The 16,434-nt window shown below is 32.9% G+C and overlaps 1 protein-coding gene across 1 annotated transcript in view; it reads left to right on the top strand.

Annotated features, from left to right (window-relative positions):
- Window positions 1–1,999: 1,999 nt before the first annotated feature.
- Window positions 2,000–16,434, top strand: part of Rad17 (Rad17 checkpoint clamp loader component) — a 163,605-nt gene continuing 149,170 nt past the window's right edge. Inside the window, exon 1 of the mRNA XM_089106907.1 lies at window positions 2,000–2,132. Coding sequence (XP_088963033.1) covers window positions 2,112–2,132 — 21 coding nt within the window. The 5' untranslated portion in view covers window positions 2,000–2,111. The remainder of the gene's footprint in view (window positions 2,133–16,434) is intronic.

Below are 16,434 nucleotides of genomic sequence, written 5' to 3'. Positions count from 1 at the left end.
ATCAAACTGACAAATAAGATTTACATGTTTCTTAACACAATTACCAAAATCTAAAGCAATATTGATTCAGTGCTCACCGTAAGATTAACGCAAATACATTCTTAGACCACACTGGCTATACATGACAAACGAAAACTCAGAGATGAGAGAAAGTAACAAAATTGAAAATAAAATAAAAAAGGGTTAAAAAACTTGTATTTTGTCAGCCAGCGAACAATTAAGATTAAAAAATATAAGAAAATTTTTCTACAAACACCTCCGCCAAGTCGTCCTATGTGCTAAACAAAAAAAGAAAAAAAAAACGAAAATCTAACCTTTCGAAGTTTACTATACAAAGACAGAACAGACACTGAATAAAAAACCAGGCAGGAATCAATGAAAATGAATTTACCAAGATGATTGTGCAAAGATCTTTCGTCTTGCAATAATTTTAGCTGGTCTACAGTTTCGGTTTTGGTTAGATATGCAAATAGGTTGTTTTAAGTTATTTCGGATGGAAATATTGATTGAGTCCTTCAAGAATGAATTGTCGTAAATTGTGTTTAATGAAATATCTCCAGTATCTCTATTTATTGCTAAATTTTGGTTCATATATTTTTTTTTATCTCAATTACCTCCTTAAAAGTTTGTGGTACGCCATTAACAGTTGATATTAAGGTTGCCTCGTCAAACAGAACTAGATGGGTCGGGTTTACAAAATATGAAAACGAAAATAAATAAATTTTCATTGATTCCTGCCTGGTTTTTTATTCAGTGTCTGTTCTGTCTTTGTACAGTAAACTTCGAAAGGTTAGATTTTCGTTTTTTTTTTTTTTTTTGTTTAGCACTGAGGACGACTTGGCGGAGGTCCTTGTCGAAATATTTGCTTATATTTTTCCATCTTCATGGTTCGCTGGCTGACAAAATCCTCGTTTTTTCACCCTTTTTGATTTTATTTTTCATTTTGTTACTTTCTCTCCTCTCTGAGTTTCGTTTGTCATGTTTAGCCAGTGTGGTCTAAGAATGTATTTGTCTTAATTGATTAATTATTGATTAATTGAGATTTGTCTTTTTGATTAATTACTTCACCAAAGTAGCCACTAATGTCAGACCCATCTATACCTAATCCTTGTGTGATTATATTTATAACGTTGTGCTTTATTTTCGTAGAAAAATATTTTGTTTTATTGTGTTGGATAAATTACTACATTAGAAATTGACTACATTAAAAATCTCAGCTTGACGTAACAAGTCGCTTAAAGCAAAAGAAAAACCAAATTAATTAAAAAAATTTCATGTATTTTTCTAGTTTGAAACAGAAAACTAAAATTATTGCTCACCCACCATAAATATTTTGCGGTTTGCACTTAAATAAATCTATCTTATTTAAAATTTTCAGGAATTATTCTAGTTTCAGTTGAAGAATCAGATTGTTTGTAAAAAAATTTTTGCAATTACCAGTTTTTTTTGCTCTTTACACAATTAAATTTCTTTTCATACTGCAGTCTATTCAAAGGTATTTGATATCTGTGCGCATTCGGCACGAGGCAGACTTCTTCATATGGATTAGGAAGCTGGAAATTATCACTCCTGAGCCTCTGGAGGAAGTTATCGCTCCTGAGCCTCTGGGGGATATTTATCCGGTAAATTTGCGGGTGAGATGCTAAAAGCTTGGAACAAAACACTGCAGAGGTGAATTTTCTGCTTATTGCTAGGTATTCTTTTAATCTTACATAACGCTGTTTTTCAATAAGATCATGGAATGCCTGCGATATACCGAGTGTGTAAAGCACAATTTGCCTTTTTGCTTTTGTATAATATTTGCTTTCAGTGAAGCACAAGTCAATTTTACGACGTCACACGTGGAGGGGTTGTTATTTTTGTTCATTCACAGAGCTCTGTTTTGCTTCTGACCTATACTTATGTGTAGGTTATCTGATATTCCAATTGTATTTCTTCCTAGTCTCCGGTTTGGCCTATACGTTCTACCAAAAACCTGGCAACCGGTGATTCCAAAAGCAAATATTCAAAAGTTAAAAGCATTGAATACAAATTTAGCAGAATCATTAGTTGGGACAGCACCTAACTGTCTATAGCTACAGCTTCTTCCACCTTTAACTTTGTTTCCTATAATGTCAAAAAGGAATAAAAAAGTACTATTTTTAAAGGGTAGCTTAAATACTTTCTGGACAAAGTTTTTTTTGATAGGCATAGGCTATCAAGATAGGTAGGTAGGCATATGTACCTAGCTTACTTGAAATAGGCTAGGGATAAAGTTTATAATTTTTACGCCAAACATTGCTCACCCTAGACAGTTAGGATTAGCAGATAGTTAGAACTAGGGTAAAAGTCTTTGTGGAAAGACCACTTTTTTGGAATTCTGGCATTCTCACACCTCTAATGTACAAATATAGGTCAATATCTACCAAATCATATTATTGAGTTAGGAATAAAGTGAATACACCATTCAATGCCTTTTGGTCAATATATACTAAATCATATTATTGAGTTAGGACTAAAGTGAATACACCATTTGATGCCTTTTTTTATGCTGATTACGAATATATTAAGCATTTCTATTGGAAATGAATTTCAGCCCCCCCCATATCTGCCAATTCAGGGTTAGGTTAGGCTATGTATAGCCTATATGGGGGGGGGGGCTGAAATTAATGTCTGATAGAAAGGATTATTAGGCTATATTTGTAATAAGAATAAAGAAAGGCATGGAAATGTTTATTCACTTTATTCGAAACTCAATAGGCTAATATGATTTGGTTTAGATTGACCTGCCTTTTTTTATGCTGATTATGAATATAGGCTATAATAATCATTTCTATTGGAAATGAATTTCAGCCCCCCCCCCCTATATATGCCAATTCAGGGGTAGGTTAGGTTGTAGAAATATATAGCCTACCCTGAATTGGCATTAATAGGGGGAGGGCTGAAATTCATTTCTGATAGAAATGATTACTGTAGCCTATTTGTAATCAGCATAAAAAAAGGCGGTCAATATCTACCAAATCATATTATTGAGTTAGGACTAAAGTGAATACACCATTCGATGCCTTTTTTTTATGCTGATTACAAATATAATAAGCATTTCTATCGGAAATGAATTTCAGCCCCCCCTATATATGCCAATTCAGGGTTTGGTTGGGTTCGGTATTCGCTATTTGGGGGGGGGGGGGGCTGAAATTCATTTCCGATAGAAATGCTTATTATATTTGTAATCAGCATAAAAAAAGGCATTGAATAGTTTATTCACTTTATTCCTAACTCAATAATATGATTTGGTAGATATTGACCAAAAAGGCATCAAGTGATATATTCACTTATGCGTAAGTCAATAATATGATTTGGTAGAAATTTACCCAAATATGTACCCTGAATTGGTATATATAGGTGTGGGGGTAAAAACACCAGCTCTAAGAGCCTTTGTTGTATTTTGACAATGCAAAACATGGAAACTATATTCAATACACCCAGATGAGAAAATAATAGGCCTATTCAATTCAATCAGTTTCCTGTTTTTGACACAAAATGAGCTCCAAAAAATTTTAAGCTATTTAACACTCGAACTGTTATTACTTTGTTATTTTTTGGAAAAAAGTTCAGATCAGCACCACTGCATCAAGATTCATCTGATCTTCTCTAAAATGTACCCATATTGTAGCCAATGCAGCTTTTTCTTGATAAAATTAATTTAAAATGGCAGCTAATATTATATTGACAAAACTGTGTTCCAAGTGTCAACAATTCTTGTCTAATGTAATGGAATAGGCTACCAAAACAGCTAAAAATGTTCCTTCCACCAAATTCAAATGCAAATACTGGCTTCTATTATAGATAGATAGATAGATTTTATTTCATACAAATGATAAACAACACAAATAATTAAATAAAGCCAACAGGGAGCTAGGCTTGAAAGGAAGGCTGACAATTTTTACAATTAGTTCAAGTACACCAAAAATAAAGATGAAGAAGATAAACCAAAAAACATCCTAACATATAGAAGAAGAAGGACAAAGGAGGCTACCACAGCATAGCAAAATCTAAAAATAATACTAAGAAGCAAATTATCAAAAAGAATCACCCCATCATCAAAGGTTAATACTTTCTTTCTACTAATTTAGTCTTTGAAAGTGATTGGCTATTAAGATTTTTAAATTTACTATTTAATTTTAGCCTATTTGCTATAGAAAGGATTTGGTATTTTATTGAAAATTTATCTATTTCACAATTAACAAAAGGGATTCTGTATGCTCCAAAATGAGCAGATGAAGAAGCAAGTGAGCAAATAGGGGTGACAAGAATTTGTGATTCATAAAAATACCTTGCTGGAGACTGAATATCATAATGCAATAATTGCAAATCCCTAAGTTGATTAAGGTTTAATATATGAAGAAATAAAAATAAAGTTTTTGTTTCAGAAAGATTTTGGAAGTTGTGCAGGATGATGAAAGAAAGTACCAAGGATTCTTTCAGCTTTATTTTGCAATGTCTGGAGGGGTTTAAAATTATTAGGAAATGTATTTAGGTAAATAATGGGACAATATCTTAGGTATGATTCTATTAAAGAATGATAAAGAATTTTAATAATTGAAAAAGGAAAAACATCCTTTAATCAATGTAAACATCCTAAATTTTTTGCGCTAATTTTATATGGAGATGGTCAGAATGACTATGGAAACATAAAAGATCATCAAGAATAATCCCAAAATATCTATATGTCTTAACCTGTCTATTTCTACACCCAGAAACAACTAACTCATCAATCCCAACTTTGGCAACTCCTTGCTCAGATCTCCCAAAAACCATAAATTCTGTCTCAGACAAATTGAGAACTAGACAATTACAAGAAAACTACTGGATAACTGAATTCATTTCAGATGCTATATTCTTGATCATTCATGAAGAGGTTTTAGCTTCAATAGATACTGCTGTATCATCTGCAAGCATGAGTGCTAGGATAGACAATTAGGGAGATCATTTATATATATAAAAAATAGTAACAGTTCAAGTATAGACTCTTGGGCAACCCAATATTACTCAGGGAGTTAGGCTGAGACAGATGGCCTTGTAGGTCTACTTTGAATCCACAATTTTGTATATACAACTTTATTAGATCCAATACCTTTCCACAAATTCCAGTAGTTATATTTTTCAAACAAAATGGAATGATTTAGAGTATCAAATGCTCTTTTTTATATTGTAGAAAGTCTATGATACATAATTACCATTATTCAGTCCATCATTAGTTTTCAGCAAAAGGGCTGAAGCTGCTTGTTCAGTAGAACAACCCAAACTGGCTTTTGGTTAAAAAAATTTTTTTTATCCAAATAAGACAAAATTCTTTTGTGAAATAACTTTTCTAAAATCTTTGACAAAGGAGAAAGTATTGAAATAAGTTGGAAATTATCAACATTAGTTTTATCATCTTTTTTATACCATGGAATACCTTGGGTAATTTTCCATTCAGTAGGGAATACCCCAGAAGATAAACACAAATTAAAAAATATAAACAAGATGTGTATGAATTACAGATGCAAGGTGTTTCATAAGATTAGTTGAAAGTCCATCCAAACTTAATGAGTTACCTCTATTTAAATCTATTAAATTTTTTTAGAATTCATCAAGACTAACTGGGGTCAAAAACATACTTGTATCCTCTAATTGAGGAAGGCATTTTTTATATGAATGAGCTGAAGTCAAGCCAAGACCATGAGTAACATCAGAACCAATACTAGCAAAATGAGCACTGCTCAATTTTCCTTTGAATCAAGACCATTTTTATCTAGTACTAATTCTGGGTAAAAATTATATTGTTTTCAATCTTTTGTTTAATTAGATCCCTTGTTTTTTTTGGGTGAATCTGCATTCCTTAAAGAATTTTCAAAATATCTTTTCTCACTCATTCTAGGAGTTTTCACCAACAGATTTTTATAATTTTTAAATCATTTAATAGGCTATTATCGGGTGATGGATAGTTCATTCTTATCTTATATAGATGATTTTTTTCATTAACTGATCTCACAAGTGACTCATTAATCCATGGTTTTTGTGGAAAAGTTTCTTATGATGTATTTTTTCAGGACAGTGATGATATAATTGTTCATTTAATACTCTATAAAAAAAATATCCAACAATGTATTAGGATCTCTCTCTTCTAAAACTCCCCTCCAATCTACATCACCAAGGGCTACTTTTAAATTGTGTATATTCTTAAGTGAAAGATTCCTCTTTCTTGTAATGATCTCCCTAATCAAAGTCTTTTGGATCTTATAGTCCAACATAATCATACAATGATCTGATGATTAGTCCATAATCACAGACATAGCCTCACATGTATAAGGCAAGAGAATATTGTCAATAAGCAAAGTAGATGAGTTGGCTACACATGACGGAATAAAACAAGCCAGATATAGATTACTAGAAAAAGAACATTCTAAAACCGACAAAGAGAAAAATCTAAAAAAAAAACAAAACAAACGAGACTCTGGCCAGTGGAGAGAAAAGGAAAAAACAAAAACAAAACAACGCGTATATTTCGCCTGTATAAAAAAAAAGCGTCTTCAGTACGAAAGAAACACAAGAAGAACAAGATAAAAAAAACAAAAAAATAAAACTAAAAACCAATAAAACCACCACCAAAAAAAAAACAAACAAAACTGTACAATTGGCGCAAACTGATCCACGTAGGGAAAAGATGCTAAATTAGAGTTACTTCAGTGATGACACCAGAGTAACTGAGGAAAAATAAAAAAACTGTAAATTACTTTAATTATTCTGTTGTGAAATAATCCTTTGGTTAGCTATTACTGAAGCAAATCGTTTTGGTCTAGCAGGTAAAATAGTCCCCTGGTGATCATTTAAAATCTTAACTCCCTTATTGACTGTTGATTCACTCTTTAGAAGGTTATCATAAACTGGGTCAATATTTAAATGACCTGTGTCTCTATTTATGGAAAGGTTAGCAAACATATGTTTTTAATTTCTATGGCTTCCCTCGCCCATTGGGTGTAACCCTTATCATTAGAAATAGCCAAGGCTTCATCAAATTTTACAAAATGATCTGGTTGAAGCCAAATATGCTCTGCTAAAGCTGAAACGAATGTTTCTGGAGGGTTGCTTAATTGTAGGGTTTTTTCTATTGATTTTCGGTGTTCAATAAACCTTTCAACAAATTGTTGGTGTGTCCTACCAATATAGAACTTCCCACAAGAACACGGAATTTTATACACCCCACTTACTAAATTTCCCCGAGTTAAATCCTTACCAGAACTAAAAAAACTACCCATTGGCCTCAACGATTAGAAACATGTATCAATACCAAATTTACGTAAAACCCGTGAAAGTTTCTCACCCAAACCAGGTACATATGGTAATGAAATGAAGCTTTTTGATACAACTAAATCTAAAGACTGAGAAACCCTAATAACCCTACTATCATGTTTAGCCCGTCTATTTTCAATTATTTTATCAATGAACTTAATTGGATAACTATTACAAAACAAAATATCCCTCAAGTATAACAATTTCGAATCCAGAATGCAGAATCAATGAACTTAATTGGATAACTATTACAAAACAAAATATCCCTCAAGTATAACAATTTCGAATCCAGAAATTCCTGGTAAAAAATTCTAAAGGCTCTATCCACTAGTGAAATTACAACCCCCATTTTCACCAACATAGGGTGGCAAGAATGAAAATTTAAATACCTATCATTGTGCGTTGGTTTTCCTTAAATTGAGAAAAGTAAATGGAGATCCCTTTTAATTAATAAAATATCCAGAAAAGGTAATTTGTTATTTTCCTCAAACTCAACTGTAAATTTAATATTATTATCAAAACTATCTAAGTGTTTATAAAATAGGTCTAAGAAGCCCAACTCATGTTTCCAAACGCAAACTACATTATCCATGAACGTACCCCAGAAGCAAGGGGAGATTCTAAAACTGTTTTTAGCGGAAATTTCAATGGTATCTATGAATAGATTTGCCAATAAAGGAGAAAGAGAAGCCCCCATAGGTAACCCAAAAATTTGTCTATAAAACTCCCCTCGAAAACCAAAATAAAAAGAAAATTCATTTACCAGAATAATTAGTATCATAATGACTTCAGTATCCAAACTGGCTAAAGTCAAATCCTGTATTAAATAAAAGTGTTTTTCTAATTTACTTTTTAAAATATCCTCGCACCTTTTTAAATCACAATTTGAACACATGGACACAACATCAAAACTGCAAAGAATTGAACTATCCTCCAGCGTGAAATTTCGCAATTTATTAGTAGGATCAGTCGAATTTTTTAAATATGATTTTTGTGTTCCCAAAAGTGGACATAAAGCTACCAACAACCATTTTCCTAATTTCAAAATCGGGGACGGAAAAGTTGTCACAATGGGGTGGAGGGGGCTCTAGTCTGTTGAATCTTAGGTAGACCATAAATTTTGGATGGTAAACAACCCCTGTAATAATATTTGTTATTAAACTATGGGGTGATGTGAAAATTGTTTTTCAGTGATTCCAATTCCTTTCTTGTTGATTTTAAATATTTATCTGTATGATCAAAATCAAGATATAATGGATTTCATATGATTATTATAGTCTTCAGTGTTCATAATTACGATCGTGTTTCCCTTATCGGCTCTGGTGATAGTAAGGAATTTATCCTTTTTCAAATCTGAAAGGATTTTAATGTCATTTTTTTGTGAAATGTCTAAGAAATCGTTAAATCGTAAAATCGTTTGGTCTAAGATTCATAAGACTGGAGCCCCCCTCCGCCCCATTGTGTCAACTTTTCCGTCACCTGTTTCAAAATTAGGAAAATGGTTGTCGGTAGCTTTGTGTCCACCTTTGGGAACACAAAAATCATATTTAAAAAATTCGACTGATCTTACTAATAAATTGCGAAATTTCACGCTGGAGGATAGTTCAATTCTTTGCAGTTTTGATGTTGTGTCCATGTATTCAAATTGTGATTTAAAAAGGTGCGAGGATATTTTAAAAAGTAAATTAGAAAAACACTTTGATTTAATACAGGATGTGACTTTAGCCAATTTGAAGTCATTATGAGACTAATTATTCTGGTAAATGAATTTTCTGTTTCTTTTGGTTTTCGAGGGGAGTTTTATAGACAAATTTTTGGGTTACCTATGGGGGCTTCTCTTTCTCTTTTATTGGCAAATCTATTCATAGATGCCATTGAAACCTCCACTATAAACAGTTTTAGAATCTCCCCTTGCTTCTGGGGTAGGTTCATGGATGATGTGGTGTGCTTTTGGAAACATGGATTGGACTCCTTAGACCTATTTTGTAAGCATTTAAATAGTTTTGATAATGATATTAAATTTACAATTGAGTTTGAGGATAATAATAAATTACCTTTTCTGGATATTTTATTATTTAATAGGGATCTCCATTTACTTTTCTCGATTTACAGAAAACCAACGCACAATGATAGGTATTTAAATTTTCATTCTTACTACCCTATGTCGGTGAAAAGGAGGGTTGTAATTTCATTAGCGGAGAGATATATTAGAATAGGTTCCCAGGGATTTCTAGATTCTTGATTGTTATACTTTAGTGATATCTGGTTTTGTAATAGTCATCAAATTAAGTTCATTGATGAAATAAATGAAAATAGCCAGGTTAAACAGGATAGATGGGTTATTGATTTTTCTTAGTCTGTAGATTTAGTTGTATCAAAAAGCTTCATTTCATTACCATATGTAGGCCTACCTGGTTTGGGTGAGAAACTTTCACGGGTTATACGTAAATTTGGTATTGATACATGTTTCCAATCGTTGAGGCCAATGGGTAGTTTTTTTAGTTCTGGTAAGGATCTAACTCGGGGAAATTTAGTAAGTGGGGTTTATAAAATTCCGTGTTCTTGTGGGAAGTTTTATATTGGTAGGACTCACCAACAATTTGTTGAAAGGTTTATTGAACACCGAAACTCAATAGAAAAAACCCTACAATTAAGCAAGCCTCCAGAAACTTTCGTTTCAGCTTTAGCAGAGCATATTTGGCTTCAACCAGATCATTTTGTAAAATTTGATGAAGCCTTGGCTATTTCTAATGATAAGGGTTACACCCAATGGGCGAGGGAAGCCATAGAAATTAAAAAAACCTATGTTTGCTAACCTTTCCATAAATCGGGACACTGGTAATTTAAATATTGACTCAATTTATGATAACCTTCTAAAGAGTGAATCAACAGTCAACAAGGGAGTTAAGATTTTAAATAATCACCAGGGGACTATTTTACCTGCTAGACCAAAACGATTTGCTTCAGTAATAGCTAACAAAAGGATTATTTCGCAACAGAATAATTAAAGTAATTTAAGGTTTTTTTATTTTTCCTCAGTTACTCTGGTGTCCTCACTGAAGTAACTCTAATTTAGCTTCTTTTCCCTACGTGGATCAGTTTGCGCCAATTTTACATTTTTTTTTGTTTTTTTTGGTGGTGGTTTTAGTGGGTTTTAGTTTTATCTTGTTTTTTTTTATCTTGTTCTTATTGTGTTTCTTTCGTGCTGAAGACGCCTTGTTTGTATACAGGCGAAATATCCGCGTTGTTTTGTTTTTGTTGTTTTCTTTTCTCTCCACTGGCCACAGTCTCGTTTGTTTTTTTGTTTTTTTTTAGATTTTTCTCTTTGTTGGTTTTTGTCATGGCTTGCCAGTTCGGCTTAAGATCTTTCAAAGAACATTCTAAAAACTGTAATGTATAATTATCAGTCCCTTGACAGTCTGAAGGTAAACATCTCATTAGGTCTATGTTAAAGTCACCAAGGATCATGAATGGAATATGCAGTCTTGAAAGGTAAATATATTTTCCAATTTACTTTACTAGAAGAGGGACGATGGTATATTGCTACAATTAAGAGTTTTTCATTATTAAGCAAAAACATTCAACTACACAACATTCAAAATTCATTTCAATATTAAACTGTAAAAAATCATCTCTCATTAATGGAGGAATACAATTTTTAATTAGAACAATGAATTATTAAAACATTATTCAATATTAATTGAATAATGTATTATGAGATTCATTTATTTTCAGAATATTTTGTAGCAATCTTGTCAAAATTTTTGACAGACAGCAACAGGCCCTGTCAAAATATAGGTGACTCTGTCAAAACTTCACTAAACATGTAATACAGATGGGAAACAATTGGTGTTGAAATTCTGATGAAAACATAGTTGTCAAATTTACAGGTACTTTCTCAACAACAAGAGATTTTGATGATTATTATTTGTGATAATATTTCACATGGAAAAAACATTAAAAAAAGTTTTTTTTCAATTGTAATTTTACTGATTTGATGCAAGATTTTACCATCATCTGAGGAGCTGCTACTTGGCCTCATGCTATGTTCATATTTTTAACCCTTTGACTGGTTTGATCACAACACCCTAATTTATTTGTAACTGAATAAATTTGAAGTAGACCCTCTCTTAGTAAATTTTATACATGTTTTCTTTCAAATAGATCCCAAGCTGTAAAATACAAAATGTTCTCTCTGAATCCCTCCTTAATTAGTGTAGAATTTGTATCCCACCCAAAATGCTAATGAAACATGTTAAACTCCTTGGTGTCACAAACTAGGCCATATATATTTCAAGAATTTTAGGCTTTCCAGACAAAGGATAGTCAAAACTAAAAATTTTCAAAGTCGATTAAACTGGTAGATTAACTTTGAACTGGTCAAATGTTAAACAACACTTTAACTGTGAACAACAGAGAAACCTTTGCTGGACCATTAAAGCTGAGAGAAAGTGGGCAATTCCAGATAGCATTTATAATGAAACCTATATCACACTATTATGTCACATATTATATTATAGAGACCTAGGTCACACAATGACACTCCCTATGATTATCCAATTTTGTCCCTATACTTGAGGCAGTTTTTTCTAAGTTTTTAGCTTTCACTATCTGAATAGTATTTTATACATTTACACATTTAAAAAAGTTGGAGAGAAACAAAAAAATAAAGTAAAAAGAATAGGCATATTGAATCTACTAGGATTTGTCTGCAAGTATTTTGACAGATGTTGAATTGGGTTCTGACTTACATCAAAAACAGATAACGTTTTATTCTGTTGAATTTGTAGGTGAAAAGGCTCCAATTTAAGAAAATTAGAGTTTTGTACCCTTTTCTAATAAAACTCCAAACTTTTAATCAAAAAGTTAGATCTTTAGAGATTTTTTCTTCATACTGAAACCCTTTTCAAACCAAAAATATTTAAATTAAGCCTTCTGGATTAGAAAGTGTGTTGTTTTTTTTTTTTTTTTACAAAAAACTGTTGAATCATCATTATCTTTACCCTATGCAATTCTTCTCAATTTCTCTTTGGTAACAAGGTTTGAGGGTTTTAGTTTTACATAATTTTGCTCAATTGGATACTGGTTCTTTACTCTAAGTTAGGCCTACTTAGAACTGGCTGACTACAATCCTGGAAAACTTTATTTTTTAATATTTAATTTTAGTCATAATTTACTCCTACAGTCAAGCCTATTTAAATGCAATTGTTCTACTTTACAACACTTGCCTAAGATTAAACCTATCCAAGATTGAATCTGCCTCTGATTCAGATACTTTTTTCTAACTTTAAAATCCTTCTCAAAATATTGAGAAGTTCACATAAATCACCTACAAATAAAGTGAATATACCACTTCATGCCTTTTTTATGCTCTTTTGGAGTATAGAAATCATTTTTGTCTCAAATTCCATTTTAAAATTTCCCAAATATTTATATTGTTGTTTTTTTTCTTTTTTCCACTCTTTTTTTAGAATAAATATGCCAATGATCTGTACCTTTGTCACATTGCCCCCCCCCCCAAGATTTTGCACATTGGTTCCCTTGTCACATTGGGTCTCCCCCAAGATTTTGCTCCAGATCTGTCCCTGATTCAGAATGAGCATAAAAAAGACATTGAGTGGTATGTTCACTTTATTTGTAGATCATTTATGAAAAGTTCTCAATATTTACTGATTAGACAAGATTTTCAAAGATAGGGATCAAGCTTTAAATTTATGGCCAAGCCTTGGCTCCACTACCAACTATTATTGCATTTAAAATAGTCTGCACTATTCATGGCTACAGTATTCAAGCTTATTATATTATTATTAAAGAAAAAAAAAACAGACAATTTAAATGGTGAAAAAACAAACAAATTTCTAGGTGGTATAATAGAGATTTTACAGTGATTTAACTGTTAAAGCAGTGATTAGCTGTCCAATTACTGGGTATCTTACCTTAGCATTGCAAGTTCAATTTTGAGCCCATCCATTTGGGAACCTTTAAGCAATTCCTTGTTTCTTAATTTAACAAATGCATCCACAGTTCCATTACTGACATAGGAATAAGATAAAAGAGCATAAAAAATATCAGGTAGCATGTTCACATTGTTTCTATGTCAGTAATGGAATCATGTGTATAATTCCCCTAATTTTTATTTGTAAATATTGGGTGGTTTAACTTTCCATGAGGAAAAACAATAAAATTCTGAAGGGGCTTCTTGCTAGTTTTAAAAGTAGTTGAGATAATTGAATGAAATTTTCAAGAATGAATCCAGGGCCCAAAATATACCCTTGGAAGCTGTGGCCAAGCAGCTACCTAAACCTTTTTCTTACTTCTAGGGCCTAGAATGTTGCATTCATGACTGGTCTATGCCTATTTAAATTTTGACAATAGAAGTTATGGTTTTCAATCTCCTTTTTATTGGCTCAAATTCCTAGAAATGTGATTCCTATTTTTCCAGTATAATTTTAAGCCATATCAAGGGTTTTTCCTAAACATGTTTACAGCTCTTAAAACCTTGTAATTTAGAATTTTGACCTCTACAAAACAAACATTGCAAAAGGTCAGTGCCCTTTGGAGAGGGAAGGAGTAGGCATAGGTACCTCAAAACATCTTTCCAGTGTATAATTAAGGCTCTATGACTGTTGCTGGGACTTTTAATGGAATTTTTATCTTCACCCCTCCCCCCAATGTGTAAATAAGTAGTCCAAATTATATATGCTCAATTCAATGGTTCCCAAACTTTGGATAATTAATTAATTTAACAGTAATCAAGCACCAAGAATACAATTAGAGGTGTATATTTGCATATTTGGGAGAAGGAGGTAAAGTAAAGCAGTGTGCTTTTAGGAATGATATAAGTCAGTATTTTAGAATGTTTTATAGTAGTTCCACAGTATTATAGGGTTTCCTTAAGGGGAGTTGAAACGCTAAAAGTTTTTCTTCTTTTTTAGTAGAACTAAAATCAAAACCTAGCCTACTACTCCACGTGATGGTTCGTTATAATGAGGGTCATTTATCAAAAGAAATGCATAGTCTAGGCAACAGCAATACAAATTTCCATAGTTATTACCAGTAAGGAACTAAAAGCAACATTAACTGAAAGAATTCCTTTAAAATTAAGGGATAAACGATTAAGTAATGGGCTAAAAGATGTTGACCTACTCAATTTTAGACACCCAAACTAAAAAAAAAACAGCAACTCTAAAGTCTCTGCGCAAAGGCTGTCAGCTGACTCCTTGCCTCCATAATAACTTAGATGGCTGATAACAATACAGTACATTTAGAATAATCATGACAATTCAACTATTTATATAATTCTGATAAAACATGAAATGATCTTAATTCTTTAAGCAAATCCTCTAAAACTAGAGACCCAATGTCTCTAAAAGTCTTGCTATAAGATGTTGTAACCAACAGTCAAAATATCAGAAGAGGAATTCTAATTTGATAATGGTAAAGATATGATGGGCATGCAAAGACACCTATGCAACACATTTAATTCTAAACTACGTAAATATAATGTATAGTTCTCATGCCAAACTAGTGTATCAATTACCTTATTTAATAGGGTTCTGCTATCCTCTTATGAAGTGGTTCAGGAAGTACGTACTCTTTTTATCAATTGAGAGTCGGAAATTACGCCTCTTGGTTTCTTCAAGCAGGTCCTCATCAGTGGCTAAGTGAGTATATCTTGCAACCCTGTTGACATGACACCTTGTTGTAATTATATTCTCTCACCTAAGGAATCTGTTGCACCAGCACCATTTATTACCTTCTTCACCCATTCAGTTTCTGTTTTTGTCCCAATGTTGAACCCTAATTGAGTTGCCCTCCAAGTTCGTGGATAAGTGTCTTGACAGAAATAAATCTTGCTCAAGATTTTATTATACAGTGCATCTCTTTAATGCAGTTTTTGTTGAGATGATTTGTCACACTGATTAAGTTGAGTTTTGCAGCATCTATGAAGCTTGTCTTTTCATCTGCACACTGGGCTTTTTTCCTTTGTCCTTTTTTCTTTTTTACCAGAATCACTAACAACAGTGCCATGAGTAGGGATAATTTTCCCATCCTCAAGCCTAGTCCTTTGGATCTTTGGTGCCCTCTTGAAAATGGTATTTTGAGATAATGCTTGCCGGTCTATTTTGTTTCCTATCTAGAAGAGCCTTCCTTGGTGGTATCCAGGTGTCTGCAACTGATTTCCCTGCTCCCTTAGAGAGCTCCACCCGTCAGCTTGGGCAGGCGTCCCTTGACTCTTGAAGGAGAGTAAAAGGATCACCACTCCTCGCTGTTGTCAGTAACAAGCAGCCCTCAACCCTTGAAGGAGAGTTAAGGATCACCATCACTTACTATTGTTGGTAGCAAGTAGACCTCAATCCTTAGAAGTAGGTCTGACCAATAATTTCCTTCTCCCACTGTATTGTTCCTCAACAGATTTTTTTTCTGCATTGTGGTCATTGCTTGATAAATTTCAAGGGATTATTCCCCCTGAACATGGTTTTTGTTAGATATATCAGGCTGCTTTTGAGTCTCTTCCTCAAAGGGATGATAGGATTGAAATTTCACAAGCAATGAATCTGACAATTCACCATCTAGCAAAACGCCCGAGTCACCACTCATGCCTTCTGGGGATGAAAGGTCTATGATCTCAACAGTTACCATTAATGTTTTCCATAGTCCAATAAATGAAATAACACCCTGCATGTCCAAGGTGTTCATTCTGTAGCAGAGTCAACACGATAGCATTCAGATATCAGATTTGGGTGGAAGCCTGCCATATGGTATCTCAGCCTTCCCTCTGGTATGGTAGACAGTGCTAATCGATATCATACAAGCTTATTTACTAAATTATGGCAGCTTCCTGTTAGGCTTGAATGTGTTATTGTCTGTATACCTTTTGGTGACCTAGGGTATCAACCTGACCAAGTTTGTTCCACTGTGTACTTTCCTTTTGCACCCATCTAGACTTATGTTACTATTCTTCTACTTTACAATGTGCCAGTTACCATCAGTTCTTCCAGGCTTGGCACTGTATCACAGAACCTGTGCTTCATGATCAGACATTGGGTAAGGGTTCAATTTTGGGGTGGTCAGTGTGATTAGCAGTAGTAGTCTCCTGTGTTCAGATATATAATGACATAG

This window comes from Artemia sp. Qi Xiang Cuo, chromosome 21, assembly GCF_049724085.1.
Source record: "Artemia sp. Qi Xiang Cuo chromosome 21, ASM4972408v1, whole genome shotgun sequence".
Classification (NCBI taxonomy): domain Eukaryota; kingdom Metazoa; phylum Arthropoda; class Branchiopoda; order Anostraca; family Artemiidae; genus Artemia; species Artemia sp. Qi Xiang Cuo.
The sequence above is the reverse complement of the archived record's forward strand: the minus strand, read 5'-3'. Positions and strand labels throughout refer to the sequence as shown.